This window comes from Coregonus clupeaformis, unplaced genomic scaffold (genome assembly GCF_020615455.1).
Source record: "Coregonus clupeaformis isolate EN_2021a unplaced genomic scaffold, ASM2061545v1 scaf0009, whole genome shotgun sequence".
NCBI lineage: Eukaryota > Metazoa > Chordata > Actinopteri > Salmoniformes > Salmonidae > Coregonus > Coregonus clupeaformis.
In genome coordinates, this window is record NW_025533464.1 from 1205576 (window position 1) to 1218878 (window position 13303).

General features: G+C 42.3%; 2 protein-coding genes and 1 non-coding gene across 10 annotated transcripts in view; all 3 read right to left on the reverse strand.

The window, feature by feature from the left end:
* LOC121575704 (metallophosphoesterase domain-containing protein 1-like) overlaps positions 1–3263 on the reverse strand; it is a 44832-nt gene extending 41569 nt beyond the window's left edge. For both annotated transcript variants that reach the window (XR_006002376.2, XM_041888988.2), the window contains exon 1: positions 2983–3263. The gene's annotated coding sequence lies outside the window, so the exon portion shown is untranslated. The remainder of the gene's footprint in view (positions 1–2982) is intronic.
* A 4241-nt stretch (positions 3264–7504) lies between these two features.
* The window catches only part of LOC121575702 (signal peptide, CUB and EGF-like domain-containing protein 1), a 93578-nt gene continuing 87779 nt past the window's right edge, over positions 7505–13303 (reverse strand). For all 7 annotated transcript variants that reach the window (XM_041888984.2, XM_041888983.2, XM_041888982.2 and 4 more), the window contains 7 exons: positions 12823–12984; positions 11931–12098; positions 11599–11760; positions 10288–10485; positions 9897–10049; positions 9635–9714; positions 7505–9485 (listed from right to left, as the gene is read on the reverse strand). In XM_041888984.2, the coding sequence (XP_041744918.1) occupies positions 9333–9485; positions 9635–9714; positions 9897–10049; positions 10288–10485; positions 11599–11760; positions 11931–12098; positions 12823–12984 (1076 nt within the window). In that variant the 3' untranslated portion in view covers positions 7505–9332. The remainder of the gene's footprint in view (positions 9486–9634; positions 9715–9896; positions 10050–10287; positions 10486–11598; positions 11761–11930; positions 12099–12822; positions 12985–13303) is intronic.
* On the reverse strand, positions 12286–12358 carry trnak-cuu. The gene has a single exon. It is a non-coding gene; the product is annotated as a tRNA-Lys (tRNA).

The window sequence follows — 13303 nt, forward strand, 5'->3', positions numbered from 1 at the left end:
GGAAGAAAGATGAAGAAAGACATAGCAGAGAATTGGGTGAAGAGGGACGGTTTGATAAATGAATAGGCGTGAGGTGGAATTGATTGATGCACTCTCTTCTTCGGCACAGACGACAGACACTCAGATTTAACGACTGCGAGAAGCCGTCCCATAAAACCGTGCGACAATGTTCCTTCGTTTCGCTTGTAGGCTATTCCATGCCCTGGTACGGACACACACCATTAGTCATGTACTGTGTGTTGGTTAGATTCTTTATGTTGTGTAAAAATGGACTGTGTGGGTGTATGTGTAGGTGTGTGTGAGTGTGTGTATATGTGTGTGTAGGCTACAAGTCCTGTTGACAGGCTATGACTGATGACTACAAGGCTATAGCATACAGCACTGAATGTGCATGTCTGGCTCAATCTGAACTTGACAGGGCATTGGCAGCATTCACACCTGTCCCATGCTCATTTCAAGCCTTTATGCTTGGGTGTTAGCCTACTTCAGAAGGCTATTTTGTGTAGTCTAGAAGAGCATAGTCACCAAAACACAAAGGCATGGAGATTAAATAGTTATGTCTTTGTCTTTCTTAATGCGAATAATATTGTCAATTGTTGAACTGAAAAATATATATATGTAAGACATTGCTTGTTTGGTGTTAGAATTCAATTTAGTTGTAGTTAGGACCCCAAATAAACTCTCACCAACCACTTGAGGGGTTGTTGGCAGAGCTGTTCTGAAACTTGATTATGGCATTGACCAGACAGATATAGGCTATGTAGCATACTGTGGTTCTGCTATTAGGATATAGCATCAAACACAGAGAAATGTGATACAGTGCCTTCAGAAATTATTCATACCCCTTGACTTATTCCACATTTTGTTATGTTACAGCCTTAATTCAAATACCCTATAATCACAAAGTGAAAACACGTTTTTAGAAATGTTTGCACATTTATTGAAAATGAAATACAGAAATATCAAATGTACATAAGTATTCACACCCCTGAGTCAATACTTTGTAGAAGCCCCTTTGGCAGCGATTACAGCTGTGAGTCTTTCTGGGTAAGTCTCTAAGAGCTTTCCTCACCTGGATTGTGCAACATTTGCCCATTATTATTTTCAAAATTCTTCAAGATTTAAGTTAAAACTGTAACTCGGCCACTCAGGAACATTCACTGTATTCTTGGTAAACTCCATCCGTTTATTTTTTATCCTGAAAACCCCCCATCCTTAACGATTACAATCATACCCATAACTTATCCAGAACGCTGCAGCCCGTCTGGTGTTCAACCTTCCCAAATTCTCTCATGTCACCCCGCTCCTCAGCACACTCCACTGGCTTCCAGTTGAAGCTCGCATCTACTACAAAACCATGGTGCTTGCCTACGGAGCTGTGAGGGGAATGGCACCTCCTTACCTTCAGGCTCTGATCAGACCCTACACCCAAACGAAGGCACTACGTTCATCCACCTCTGGCCTGCTAGCCCCCCTACCTCTATGGAAGCACAGTTCCCGCTCAGCCCAGTCAAAGCTATTCACTGCTCTGGCACCCCAATGGTGGAACAAGCTCCCCCACGACGCCAGGACAGCGGAGTCACTGACCACCTTCCGGAGACACTTGAAACCCTACCTCTTTAAGGAATACCTGGAATAGTCTAACAGTAATCCTTCTACACCCCCCCTCCCCCAGTGGTGGTTGTCCCACTGGCTATCCTAAGTTGAATGCACCAATTTGTAAGTCGCTCTGGATAAGAGCGTCTGCTAAATGACTTAAATGTAAATGTAATTAACATGATGCAGCCACCACTATGCTTGAAAATATGGAGAGTGGTACTCAGTAATGTGTTGTATAGGATTTGCCCCAAACATAACACTGTATTTAGGACAAAAAGTTAATTGCTTTACCACATTTGTTCAGTATTACTTTAGTGCCTTGTTGCAAACAGGATGCATGTTTTGGAATATGTTTATTCTGTACAGGCTTCCGTCTTTTCGCTCTGTCAATTAGGTTAGTATTGTGGAGTAACTACAACATTGTTGAACCATCCTCAGTTTTCTCCTATCACAGCCATTCAACTCTGTAACTGTTTTAATGTCACCATTGGCCTCATGGTGAAATCCCTGAGCAGTTTCCTTCCTCTCCGGCAACTGTGTTTGGTAGGAAGGATGCCTGTATCTTTGTAGTGACTGGGTGTATTGATACACCATCCAAAGTGTAATTAATAACTTCACCATGCTCAAAGGTATATTCAATGTCTTTCTTTTTTACCCATCTACCAATAGGTGCCCATCTTTGGGAGGAATTGGAAAAACCTCCCTGGTCTTTGTGGTTGAATCTGTGTTTGAAATTCACTACTCAACTGTGGGACCTTACAGATAATTGTATGTGTGGGGTACAGAGATGAGGTAGTCATTCAACAATAATGTTAAACACTATTATTGCACACAGAGTGAGTCCAATTTTTTGTGTGACTTGTAAGCTAATTTACTCCTGAATGTATTTAGGCTTGACATAACAAAGGAGTTGAATGCTTATTGACTCAAGACATTTCAGCTTTTCATTTTTTATTAATTTGTAGAAATGTTGAAAAACATAATTCCACGTTGACATTATGGGGTATTGTGTGTAGGCCGGTGCCAAAAAATCTCAATTGTATCTATTTTAAATTCAGGCTGTAACACAACAAAATGTGGAAAAAGTCAAGGGATGTGAATACATTCTGAAGGCACTGTACATCATGAAAGCATTCCGGTGGACAAGCTAACACAGAGAGGATAGTGGCAGTGTCCACAATCACCATCATGGACTAGATTTACTAGACTTTAGGCTACGTGAAGTTAAAAAAAAAACATTTCCGATAGAATAAATACATATTAGAATTGAATAGAAATCAAGAATATGTTTCCGATTGTCATCATACTAATCCCGTAGACTGCTATGCAAAACATAGGCAACACCAATTTGCATGCAAGCAGACACCGCGGCAACTAACCTACCTGGGTTCGCCCGGTCTCCCGGTACGATGAGCTGAGCCTGTCCGGTAAGGGATGAACCAGTGAAGTCCCGTGGGTCTGATAGCGGAGCGGACGGCGGAGGGAGAGCAGCTAGTGAGTAGCGCTGGTCTGTTTGAAAGTGCAGCGCGTGGTGCCCTTGTTTGCGCTTTGGCTCTCGTGGAAACACTTAATCTCCCGCCTCTTGTGCTGAATGTGCTCGAGATCTCTCTTTCCTCCTCTCCCTGATCTGTTCTGTAGCCTTCTGTTGGATGAACAGCTCAATGAAAATGTGCAAAGGGGTGGTCTGAGCAGGAATCAATTCATGTCTGACAGGCAGTTTGCGCCTGCATACAATATCAAAGAGATTCGTCTCTATTTTTCTATCATTTCCATCCATCACAGATGCAGAATTAAACTGAATTTCATTAAGATCAATGTAGAATTATCGATTTGATGATAAATTACATACATTTGACTTTATATTTTTACATTTGGCATAGTTTCATCCTTACCATAGCCCTTACCATAGCCCTGTGTTTCTCAAACCTCTTCTGGATTAGTTTACCCCAAGCCAGTTCCACTGAATTGTATGTATTGTAGTACAGGCACACTTGAGTCAAATTGGTCAACTAATCATTAGGCTATTTGAATCGGGTGTGCTAGTTCTGGAATACATCAAATACATTGACTGAAAATAATGCAAGATGACATGATGGATGTCTGCAACCCAACTGACCTTGGTTTAAGGGGAATTTGTAATTATTTTCAACAGATTACAGTTGAAAAAAAATACTATGAAAACTTATTCTCCTTAACCTACATTTACCTTTTTACAAATAGGAATGGCTCCAAAAGTACACCTACAATTTATAAGAATCATCATGTAGCAAATTTGGACATAGAATAGTTGAGTAGGCATAGCTGATGTCTTTATAATTTGTGTAAATGAGCCACCGCCTGGTTAAACATTTGTTGCCTTTGGAGACAAGGGCCTATTACTATACTCAACTACTCTTGAAACCATCATTTAAAATAAGAAGCTGAAATCAATGAACAACAAACTCAATGTCCTCAATCTAAACTCGGACTTTAATTAATTCATACACAATAAACTTAAAAAATGGATGCCGGTGTTGAAAGATAAATATTGGCGGAAAAGAGGAAAGGCATGAAGATAAGGCCTAATCTACACATTTGTCACTCTCTCATTTGCCTGGAGATTCTCAGCGTTGATAAATTCCTGTAAAGTTCAAAAGAAATGACCAGATTTGGCTGTCAGATTAATGTAATGCTGCAGATAATATAAGAAACCAAAACGCTAACTTGGCTGTGATGTGAATTCAGCCAGGCTTCTTACACAGCCTCCAATAGGTTCTTCCAATAGATGCAGGATTTATGGAATAAAGTTGCAGAGGATCATTGAATACTGCATTTACAGTGGGGAAAAAAAGTATTTAGTCAGCCACCAATTGTGCAAGTTCTCCCACTTAAAAAGATGAGAGAGGCCTGTAATTTTCATCATAGGTACACGTCAACTATGACAGACAAATTGAGGAAAAAAAATCCAGAAAATCACATTGTAGGATTTTTTATGAATTGATTTGCAAATTATGGTGGAAAATAAGTATTTGGTCACCTACAAACAAGCAAGATTTCTGGCTCTCACAGACCTGTAACTTCTTATTTAAGAGGCTCCTCTGTCCTCCACTCGTTATCTGTATTAATGGCACCTGTTTGAACTTGTTGTCAGTATAAAAGACACCTGTCCACAACCTCAAACAGTCACACTCCAAACTCCACTATGGCCAAGACCAAAGAGCTGTCAAAGGACACCAGAAACAAAATTGTAGACCTGCACCAGGCTGGGAAGACTGAATCTGCAATAGGTAAGCAGCTTGGTTTGAAGAAATCAACTGTGGGAGCAATTATTAGGAAATGGAAGACATACAAGACCCCTGATAATCTCCCTCGATCTGGGGCTCCACGCAAGATCTCACCCTGTGGGGTCAAAATGATCACAAGAACGGTGAGCAAAAATCCCAGAACCACACGGGGGGACCTAGTGAATGACCTGCAGAGAGCTGGGACCAAAGTAACAAAGCCTACCATCAGTAACACACTACGCCGCCAGGGGACTCAAATCCTGCAGTGCCAGACGTGTCCCCCTGCTTAAGCCAGTACATGTCCAGGCCCGTCTGAAGTTTGCTAGAGTGCATTTGGATGATCCAGAAGAGGATTGGGAGAATGTCATATGGTCAGATGAGACCAAAATATAACTTTTTGGTAAAAACTCAACTCGTCGTGTTTGGAGGACAAAGAATGCTGAGTTGCATCCAAAGAACACCATACCTACTGTGAAGCATGGGGGGTGGAAACATCATGCTTTGGGGCTGTTTTTCTGCAAAGGGACCAGGACGACTGATCCGTGTAAAGGAAAGAATGAATGGGGCCATGTATCGTGAGATTTTGAGTGAAAACCTCCTTCCATCAGCAAGGGCATTGAAGATGAAACGTGGCTGGGTCTTTCAGCATGACATTGATCCCAAACACACCGCCCGGGCAACGAAGGATTGGCTTCGTAAGAAGCATTTCAAGGTCCTGGAGTGGCCTAGCCAGTCTCCAGATCTCAACCCCATAGAAAATCTTTGGAGGGAGTTGAAAGTCCATGTTGCCCAGCAACAGCCCCAAAACATCACTGATCTAGAGGAGATCTGCATGGAGGAATGGGCCAAAATACCAGCAACAGTGTGTGAAAACCTTGTGAAGACTTACAGAAAACGTTTGACCTGTGTCATTGCCAATAAAGGGTATATAACAAAGTATTGACAAACTTTTGTTATTGACCAAATACTTATTTTCCACCATAATTTGCAAATAAATTAATTAAAAATCCTACAATGTGATTTTATGGATTTTTTTTTCTCATTTTGTCTGTCATAGTTGACGTGTACCTATGATGAAAATTACAGGCCTCTCTCATCTTTTTAAGTGGGAGAACTTGCACAATTGGTGGCTGACTAAATACTTTTTTCCCCCACTGTATGTGCTCATGACCAAAGGAAAAATTAAATAAATATCTTACAAGAAAATAAACTTTGACTCAGTGTCAATTTGCACTTAGGTTTGTGTCCTCAGAACAGTTATCCTCATTTTGAGATAAGGGCAATATAGGCACTGTCAGCTACATTTTCTGGAACCATATTTCAGTATGTGTAAGCAGATGTTAGATGATGTAGAAAAGTAAAGTGTAACAAGTAACATTTAAACAAGGGAAGATCACAGAGCATAGTGGAGTTGTTTTTCTGCTACTGTTTTATTTGAATTTGTTCTTTACTGGATTTTCATGGACCAAACAATGGTAAAACACTGTGATACAGTTTCTCTCTTTGGGTACAACCGACTAACACAAGTGTTAAAATTATCCCTCTATAAAATGGACTAAGGTACCTACATACAGTATCTCTCGTTCTCTACCTCAATCTCACAAGCCACTCACACACCGACACACGCTCACTCTCACACACATACATAGAACATGCACTCTTTCTGTATCACACTGTCTACCCCCCGACACACACGACAAACCCACACACAATAGAATACATTCTCAGGAAAAGTAAATCATACATTTTTTTGCATTTCATACCGATTTTCATTATCATCATCATCAAACACACTAAACACCCAAAACATCCCTCAACAGAAAGTGGGTGCACCGTACCAACATTAGCTATACCTCTGCAGGCGGCAACCATTTTGAGTGGACTGAGTGGACAAACTCCTTGGTTGTATCTGAAAACATTATTAGCTGTCAAATCAATGCATGCCCCGCCCTTGCTCACTCAATTCCACTCAAATCTCATTGGAGGAGAGGTTGCAAGGTCCCTCCCCCGGACAACCTCCTCCAATGAGCTTTGATTTGACGACTAGTAACGTTTTCTGACACAACCCTACATGGGCCAAGTTATCATTCTGATTGGAGAGAGCTTTTTGTAATGACCTTGTGTAGAGATTCTGTCAAACAGAACACAGACACCTCGTCAGAGGAAACGGCTCTACACACAACAGTGGGGGTTACGGTTAGACTGGGATGAACAGACCCTGGATCAGTGCTGGGGCACAACACAGAATTTATGAATGAGTGACTATATCTGATCCCATATCAGTGGCCTTCAGTATATGGCCTCTAGGTTAGAAGATACAAGCCATATAATTATGCTTATTGTCCTTGTGCCCAGCACAAAGAATTGAAGTTGTTTATAACCGTGTAGTAGCGGTGTATTAGCAGTTTAATAGGTGTGTAATAGGAGTGCTATATTTAAGCAATAACGCCCGAGGGGGTGTGGTATATGGCCAATATACTATGGCTAATGGCTGTTCTTATGCACAACACAATGCGGAGTGCCTGGATACAGCCCTTAGCCGTGGTATATTGGCCATATACCACAAACCCCCAAGGTGCCTTATTGCTATTATAAACTGGATACCAACGTAATTAGAGCAGTAAAAATAAATGTTTTGTCATACCCGTGGTATACGGTCTGATATACCACGGCTGTCAGCCAATCAGCATTCAGGGCTAGAACCACCCAGTTTATAAATGCAAACGGACTCTGCTGGAGAGTGTTACAAGGGGGAGAACAATGAAAGTGTAATTTTGTCAGAACGTTTGACTACTTGCGGTCAGTTTGGGCGCTTTCTGGGTTATGGTTACAGTTGCAAGTGCTATGTACATACAGATACTCTCATAGACATCACAATACTTTCAAACAGACCTCTGCCTTTGTATCTCTGCTACTACATTCACCTCCAAACCAACACTCTCGTCATCACACAATACATATTTTCTCCACTTGCATTGTGCAGAAATATAAACAAACTTACAGATTTGTTATAGATATTAAATCAACAGTCTAGGTTGATGACTTACAGAAACTGGGAGAAGTCCAAATAGGACAGATTGAGAAAGTGGACACTTGTAAAAAGCAGGTGGTTTTGAGTATGCACTTAGTGCCATCATATAAGAAGCTTTACACAAAACACCCCTTTTCTCTGGCAGCTAGTCAGGAGGGTCTTAAAGGGATGAGGCAGAGTTAGGAGATGGGAGCACACCCACAACTAAAGTAGTAGTGCGTCGTTAAGGAAATTTCCCTTTAAATGATTACTTACTGGCAATACTGCTTTTCAGGCCAAATAGGTGGATTTGACAGTGTCTGTCTAAAGATATTGAACGCTGGGGGTTTCGGGTCTGGGTTACTAGTGTGGTGAGAACAAAACGGGACATATTTTTGCCTCTCTCTTTGCTACAACCAAGGTGATACATTTCTATACAACACAAAACATAAGGAAAAATGTAACTTAGATTTTTTTCTACAGTTTACAATATAAAATTCAAGTGCAATTAAAGTTCCAAATATTAGTTACATCACATACATTTCTCTCTATAGTAACGTCTGTTACTTGCAGGTAGTTTTTTCATCTTGTTATATATATCTTTCAAAAAGAAAAAAAAGTGACATTTTTGAAAATCAAACGTATTCGTTCACTGTACTCAGTTTGAGGTGGAATGGTCTGGGATGCTGAAATTAGAAATGTCTTTAGAAATAATTTCCCATGTGAAAATGCTGATGTAAAATATGATTTAAGTGCACCAATCGTTTTTTTTCTGACTTCCATCTTGTGCACGCCAGAGGCCTTTTAAAATAACAAAATAAAGATACATCCATGTACCTGCGTGTGACGTCACTCTCGCACACCATCTACGTGCACATACGTATGTTCACACAAACACAAATATACATACGTACATACATACACATACATTTTACTTGTAACCAACATGTCTGTATGTACATATATATCTAACATCCATGTTGTGGGCTTCTGCAAGTTCTTACACATATAAATATAACCAAAAAAACAACAACAACAACACAAAAACAAAACAAAACAAAAGTACAGGGGAAAAGGTGGAAAATTAAAACGAGGACTGCAGAAAAAAATGACAAAAGAGGGAGAGACGGTTCTCTGTTCCTGTGCAGGGAATGCTGGGATAGCGAGCAGGAGGAACTCTGGGTAGGGTTGGGGGTGTGTGTGTGGGGGAGGGGGGGTGTAAGAGAAGTATAGGGGTGTAAAATAAGTGTTTGAGAGTAGAGGGGGTGTAAAAGAGAGGGATAGATTGGCGGGGGGTGTAGGAGAGATGTATGGGTATAGACTTGGGGATAAGAAGACATATGGGGATGTTGACAGGGTAAGGACGTAGGTGAAGAGTAGGGAGGAGTAGATGGTAGAAAGGGTGTGTAGGACAAAAATAAGGGGTAGGTGTCTGGGTAGCAGACAGGGGGTGTAGCAGCCTATTTGTATGGCCGTAGGAACCGTGTGACTTTGGAGCGCAGCAGTTTGATGAATGAGCGGGGGAACATGTCTTTGGACTCCTGTGCCGTGTACCTGAAGTAGTTCTGGGGGTGAGCCAGCACATCAAACAGGGCTTTGATCAGTTTTTTATCCTGCAGGGAGGAGAGGGGGAGGGAGGGAGAGACAGAGAGACAGATGGAGGGAGTTATCAGTGAAGATAATATACCGTACAGTGTATAGTATTATCTATTAATTACAATATATAATATACAGTAATTGGACATAATGGAGAGTTGCTTACTTTCAGTATCTCTTGGTGATTCTCTGATGCGTATAGCCTGCCGTCCCGGACAATGTCCTCTATCAGCTGCTGGTAGTCCTCTACAAAACAACAGACAGGAGGAAACACGGGGTTACATTATTCAGCTGACACAAAAAGAGACCTAAGATTCCACCATCAAACACACCTTGTCGTACTGTACATTATAGTGCACTTAATAAGGCACATGTGAATGTTAGGGAGTCTGAGCAGCTTAGAAGTGTAGAAGCTACAGCACACTGACCATCGTAGGTGACATAAGGGACTTGGAAGCCCTTGCCGCTGTTTCCCTCATTGGACTTGAACTGGATCCAGAGCTTGCGGGAGCGGGAGGTGAAGGCGATTGGCCGCTCGTAAGTCTGACACGTCTCATAGGTGGTGATGGAGGTGGGCAGGGCTAATGGAAGAAGAGGGAGGGTCTAAATATAATTTACAGACAGATGGACCAACCAAGATTTGGAATCAGCTGAAATAATAAAACTTGATGAATATTAAAATAGCAATAGGATACCCTGACGACAAGATAGACTAACTACAATAATGTAACAATCTAATTGGCTGGCTAGCTGATGAAATTAAATATCACGCTGTCTTATTGGCTGGCAGAGTAACGATGACTTCCTGGTTGTGCGTACCACTCTTTCTCATGACGAGCACATCTCCACACTCGTCTTCGATGGGGAGGAAGATCTCAGGCACCACGATGAGGATGCGTCTCTTGTGAGGAGGGTTGATGGTCCAGATACAGTCTACATTGGACGGGTAGTCCCCGGGGTAGTTAGGAGACTCAATAAAGCCTGTAAAGTCCCCCAGCTCACCCCCACACACCTGGTCTAAGACAGGGAGAAGAGACTTGGATGAGTAAGGGTGCACTGGAGACTATGGATTTAAATTGAACTAATTTAGCAGCAAGGATCATGTTTATAGCTTAGAGCAGTGGTTCTCAAACTGTGGGGGAGGGGTCGGCAGGGGGTGCGTGGGGGTCCCCCCCCCCCCCCAAAAAAAATAGAACAAGTGCTCAGCATATGTGGGAACTCCTTCAAGACTGTTGGAAAAGTATTCCAGGTGAAGCTGGTTGAGAGAATGCCAAGAGTGTGCAAAGCTGTCATCAAGGCAAAGGGTGGCTATTTGAAGAATCTCAAATATAAAATATATTTTGATTTGTTTAACACTTTTTTGGTTACTACATGATTCCATATGTGTTATTTCATAGTTTTGATGTATTTACTATTATTCTACAATGTAGAAAATAGTAAAAATAAAGAAAATCCCTTGAATGAGTAGGTGTTCTAAAACCTTTGACCGGTAGTGTATATCATTTTTTTTAAAGAACTCAGTCCGGCTTTAAACTTACTTTTGAAAGTTGTAATAGTAGAATGCACAAGGTGCAATTTCAAAACTGGGTAGCACATCATCAGTTCCTCTTGTCATGTTAGTCATTACATACCTTAGAGAGCTATTTATAACTTGTCAGAAATGTCCAGATCAACTAGCCCCATGTCAGCTACCGTTATTACATTTTGTTTTTTTGTCCATAGATGTTGTTGTCATTTTTTGTCACTCAAATATCACATGAATACACATTAGACATGACAAAATGTGTAGAATTGCAAGAAATAAGCTTAAAACCTGCAAAATTCTCTCCACCAACAAGAGGGGTGTGAACAGTTGGTGTCATGAGCAGTGCTTGTGCCCATAGAAATAGACGTGGCGTGTGCGCGGGATGTTCCCCAATGCTGGAAGGGAGACCCCGAGTGAAAAGGTTTGGGAATCCCTGGCTTAGAGTTCACAGAGGAAACTGAAATGTTTTAGCACGTGTCACACCATGACAACTTGTCATTTGTGGGCTATGGTCTAACGAGATGTCAAGCTTAAATGAGTCCTCTAACCATGTGCAACAGTAAAATAATTCACTGCACTAATGAACTAATGTGAGACGGCCTTACTCTTGCAGTGAGAGACGTTGGTGGCTCCGTCAAAGTCGGTGGTGGTGTTGCCAGGGCAGGTGATGCAGTAGTTCTGTCCAAACTCTGACTGGTAGGTGCCGGCTGGGCAGCGGATACAGCGGTGGTTACTGGAGTTGTAGTGGTGTCCAGGAGCACAGTGGACTATGGAGAGAAACACACACAGCCACAAACATTAAGTAACACATGCACAGACATTCTCACACACAAGCATGCACGTATGCAAACACACACACACACACACACACACACACACACACACACACACACACACACACACACACACACACACACACACTCTCTCTCCGTGTTACCTTTGGCCTCACAGTCCCTGAAGGCGACAGAGCCCTCGTACTTGGTCATGAGGCCTCCTCCACAGGAGAAGCAGAGTACACGACCAGGCTCCGGCTGGAAGGAGCCCAGGGGACAGGGGTTACATGGACGAAACCCATCTGATGAATACTGACCAGCCGGACACTGGCCTGGGAGAGGTGGAGAGAGGGAGAGAATTCATAAGGTATAACAAGGCTCTATAACATAAATCTCTTCAACTGCTCTATGCTGGAAGTTCAACTTCAATGTTCAATGAGATCTAGTCAGTTCCATAGGTTCAGGTTTTCCAGAGTACTGCTAGTGAAGTTATGAAATAAATTCTAAATAAAAAGGCAGCGCCCAACGTGGGGCTCGAACCCACGACCCTGAGATTAAGAGTCTCATGCTCTACCGACTGAGCTAGCCGGGCTGATATATCTATGTAATCGTGGTCTCTGCTGCTTTCTAGAGGACAAAGTAGGAAATGCCTTGAAAGACTGTGCTCTCCAATAGAACTGGAATTTTGTTTAATAACCACAAGGTGGTGCCAAACTACAGCACACTTACATTTACATTTACGTCATTTAGCAGACGCTCTTATCCAGAGCGACTTACAAATAGGTGCATTCACCTTATAGCCAGTGGGATAACCACTTTACAATGTTTTTTTGTTTTTGGGGGGTTGGAGTAAAGGGGGGGTAGAAGGATTATTACTTTATCCTATCCCAGGTATTCCTTAAAGAGGTGGGATTTCAAATGTCTCCGGAAGGTGGTGAGTGACTCCGCTGTCCTGGCGTCGTGAGGGAGCTTGTTCCACCATTGGGGAAGACGAGCACAAGCACGCACACGCACACACACAAACACGTACACAAACGCACACACACAAACACTCACCTCCGCACTGGGAGACGTTCTTGGCCCCAGCGATGCCCTGTCCCTCGGTGCTGGGGCAGGGTTCACAGGACAGCTGACCCATTGTGTCCTGGTATGTACCAGGGGGACACACAACACACTGGTCATGGTCTCCACTATAGTACGTCCCCACACCACAACTCACTGAGACAGGGAGAGAGATAGACATACATACACACAGAGAAAGAGAGAGAGAGATGAGAGAGAGAGAGATGTTTAGCATATCATGGTATGGTATATCACACATACACTGCATCAAACTGAGACAGATCGTCTCCCTTAAGTGTTCAATGGAGAAGATGCATAAAGATGGAGGAATTCAGATAAGACGTCATTGTTTTTAGCACTACCCACAGAGTTCTTAAACTACGGCGCACGACATGGTTCAATGTGATAGTAAATCAGCACAATCAACTTTTTCGGTTTTTCAAATTGCCGCCGTCTTGGAGCTAGAATTGGGATC